Source organism: Triticum aestivum, chromosome 5D (genome assembly GCF_018294505.1).
Source record: "Triticum aestivum cultivar Chinese Spring chromosome 5D, IWGSC CS RefSeq v2.1, whole genome shotgun sequence".
Classification (NCBI taxonomy): Eukaryota; Viridiplantae; Streptophyta; class Magnoliopsida; order Poales; family Poaceae; genus Triticum; species Triticum aestivum.
In genome coordinates, this window is record NC_057808.1 from 549594957 (window position 1) to 549598955 (window position 3999).

The 3999-nt window shown below is 40.3% G+C and overlaps 1 protein-coding gene across 1 annotated transcript; it reads right to left on the reverse strand.

The window, feature by feature from the left end:
• Positions 1–389: 389 nt before the first annotated feature.
• On the reverse strand, positions 390–3652 carry LOC123126148 (uncharacterized). The gene is made up of 4 exons (XM_044546540.1): positions 3471–3652; positions 2154–3062; positions 1407–1556; positions 390–981 (listed from the first exon to the last, which is right to left on the reverse strand). Exons 1-4 carry the CDS (start codon positions 3498–3500, stop codon positions 541–543), a joined length of 1530 nt encoding a protein of 509 aa, XP_044402475.1. The 5' UTR covers positions 3501–3652; the 3' UTR covers positions 390–540.
• Positions 3653–3999: the final 347 nt, after the last annotated feature.

Below are 3999 nucleotides of genomic sequence, written 5' to 3' on the forward strand. Positions count from 1 at the left end.
TGGTATCAAGACCTGGAACCGTATTCATTTTAATGTTGTCCCTCATCTTCCCAATAAGCCTAAGACTGCGGAAACAATATCATAATTAATTCAGGATCTATGTCTAGGAGGTACAGAACGACAAAAGAAATTGACGGTCACATGGTAATAGATGGCTGGATGAATGAGTTTATCAACTCACTTGCTGCGATGCAGCAGGTCTGGGTTTCTAGGTAAGGACTAAATTGCAGAAAACACTGACATTGAAGGCTAGGGTTACAGGAAACACGAGTAAGGCTCATTAACGTGCTATAAGCAGGTTCATTATCCACCCTAAACTACCCACCATCAAATATGCATACAGCTTGCTTATGCTTTCCATATCAAAATCAAGGACACTCAGCAAAACATAAGAGAAATCAGCCTTCTTAACAAATGTACCAGGTGCACCGGTTGCCATCTCTAGCTGAAGGAAGAACAAATATGATCTATTCTTTCCCAACCACTGTACATGCCATCTAAAAGCGAACTGCTGTTGTACTGTACAACAGATCTTCCTTGTCATTCTTTTAAGTTTATACGTGAGCAGTTGATCACTCTATCTACACCGATGGCCTTGCAAATCACTGGAAAATTATCTTGCCAGAGAAGGAGATGCCGTCTGTGACCTGTCTGACCACCATGTCTTGCTCCTCCTTGTTCCTTGGAAACGCAGGCCGAGCCTGACACACTTGGTGGCACATCGAGGGCCATTGCATCACATTCGCTGCATCTCTCGCCATCTTTGTTCAGAATGAATGTCTGCACATTGGGAGCTCGCTCCAGGACTGCTTTGATAAATGTCAGCTGCTGCTCTAGCGGCCTAAAGTAGGCGATGTGCACCTCTCTGAGTAGCAAGTTTTTGGAGCCGCGGAAGACCAGCTCCCACTGAGGATTAGTTCTTTCAGCAAAGTTCCCAGTCCCGCTCTCGATATCACCAAACTCACATGCATGTTCACAAACCTATATTTGTGTAAACAACACTTAAGATTTAGTTATTTTTTTCAGAATGAACAACACTTCCCTTATCTGGATGTAGAGAATGAAAAGGAAACATAATTGTTCATAAACTATGGTATAAGTTGCATAAGGTACAAAAGTTCAAGGCAAACAATATTTTATAATGGAAAGATGCACAAAAAACGGTGGTAAAGATGTGTTTATAAATTTCAGCATCACTTAACATAACTGTTCCTAATTACGTTATAACTGGCACATGAGACGAAATGTTTAGAAAAGCATCGATTTGAAATGGAAAAAATATACAAAGAGTGGTGATGATCAGTTTATGAATTGTATAAGCAAAAAAGGGCTTACAAAACATTAATTTGAAATGGAATAAACCTACTCGAACTGACAAATAACTACAAAACGGAAACAGTTCTCACCGCAATATGCAACATTTCAATAGAGGGAGCAGCCTCAAGAAAGGTTGTAGTCCATAGAAGGTCAAATTCAACAAATATACCTAGTATGACCAGCTTCCTTAGCTTTCTGAATGCGTAGGCGAGTTGTTTGATTTCACGTGTTACCCAAATCTGATCACAAGATAAATAAATAATCACTTTAGTACGAGTACACTCATATTGCGCGAACAACATATGTTTGCGAATATTTCAGATATCCACATGCAGAATGACACAATGTATTACTGAACTCTCGCTAGAAAAAGTAGGACATCACAGAACAAGATGAAACTATTAATAAGAGAATTATACCTCATAGCAAAAAAGAAAGGAAACAATTTTAGCCAAACCTCCTCCTAGGACACGGACTGACATCACACTAGCATATCACTGAATACAATGGGGCTTACTTAAAGCCTAGTTTTATGGCCCTGCCAACCTGTGCAATTTTTTGAAAAATACTACTCCCTCCGTCCCAAAATTCTTGTCTTAAATTTGTCTAAATACGGATGTATTGAGTCACATCCGTATCTAGACAAATCTAAGACAAGAATTTTGGGACGGAGAGAGTACTCCATATTAGTTTTAAGATAATTGTAGTACAACATTTCAATGAAATTTACAGCTCTTATTTCTCTACTCATACAGAAGCATACCGGCCCATGATATAACTGGGATAACTTTCATATATAACATGCATACAGAAAACAATATCGAATCAGTACTTACTGCGTTTCCTTTGAAATCCAATGTAAGAGTGCGTATGCATGCTCCTCCATGTAGAAGCTCACTTAATTTAAGTAAATGATGATCATAGAGCAACAAATTCGATAGGCCCAATTCCTCAAGGGATGGGACAAAACCAAAGGAAAAGGGGGCACAGTTAGATACCCAACCATGCCAACTGACCTCCTCCAGTTTAGGAAGAGATATCAACTCAATTCTCTCAAAGCAACACCGGTCCACCTCTAGAACACAGAGTTTTGAGTTTGGCGCATCTATCTTCCATGGAGCGCAGTAATGACCAACATCACAAAAAGAGAGCGCTAAATGCTTCAGCTGCTTGCAGCAGTCAAAAAGGACATGGTGAATGTCCAATCCATCAAAAACCAAACTGTGCAGAGAGAGCTTTGTGAGGCAATGGAAGACACTGGGGTAGGCACGGAAAAATCCATCAATATCCTGGGTACACTTTATTTCATCTGGCTGAGAACGTTCCCAAGGTGCCTCCTCGTCGAGAATGGCAAGGCATAAATGTTTCAGCAGACCACGGTCAATTGCATCACAAAGCAGTGGGCCAATATCGCATAAGAAAGTGTCGATCAAGTAGAGCTCAAGTTGCAGCTCTACAACAGCGTATTCTCCCTTAGGTTTAGCAAATAAACTCCTTGACGCTTGGGTTAGAGTGAGCATCGCATCTTGGATGACCTTAGCCTCAATACTTTTTTCCTTTGGGTGCGGTAAAGATAAGAAATCATCGGCGTCAATGATGAGCTCAGGCAGCAACCAAGGCAGCCGCCTCCACCGTGTTGACAACACACATGTCCTCACGGCGGTTCTTAGATCGTCAACTCTCCCCAAGATAGACAGCAAAACATCATCAGGAAGCGCGCTGATCCGATCTTCCCCCTCTGGTTGCTACATATGCAAAAAAGCATAGATCCATCTATTTACTTTTACTTACTAAATAACTGAATTCAGAAATTTGTAACGGATAAACAGAAAAAGATTTGCATATACAGTACTGCAACGATGACAAGAATTATACTCTATTACTCTGGAAAAAACAGAATTTATAAATCCGTTTATTTAATTTTACTTTGCCGAATTAGTAAGTTATGAAAGTCGTGATGGACAAACAGAAAATAGTTGCATAATACTGCAATGATGAAAAGAACCCTAATCTACCCTAAAAGGAAAGAAAAGAATATACTCTATCTAGCGTTCTTTGACAAACCATACATGTGTTGAGGATAAAGGGGAGACGGCTATTTGTACACTGATGAAAAATAGTACTAGGACTCTAGGAGAGTTGAAGAACAAAACCGAGAACAGCGACGAACATCCCACACCCATGGAGATGGAGATCGCAAAGGGGGATGCGGCTCCGTCGGGACTCGGCGACTAACACGGGAACCAATACTCCCGATGTAGGAAGTAGAATCAAGTGGCAGAAAAATAATTCCACTACGTACCTCCGACCCCGGAGGAGGAGAGGACTCTGATGTTACTCGAGACCTAGAAGTTTGGAATTATTACGCAATCGAACCAAGCACTGGATGAATCATGAAAACCGACTTGACGATTTTCAATCTACAACAACACGACGAGGCGCCGCCGTTTTTAATTTTTTGTATGTTAACTTTGGACATGCATGTACGTGCTCTTTTCGTTAGTTGCTGGATAGCACTCACAAGTATTTGAAATTTTAAGGATTTTTTCGACAAAGGAAATATATTAATATCGCGGACATACTAATTACACCTAGTCTCTGCAACAACGAAATGTCATAAAAACATTACGGATGCACACAGTCAAAAGACAAAAAGAATAAGAAAAAAAAATGAAAGATCCT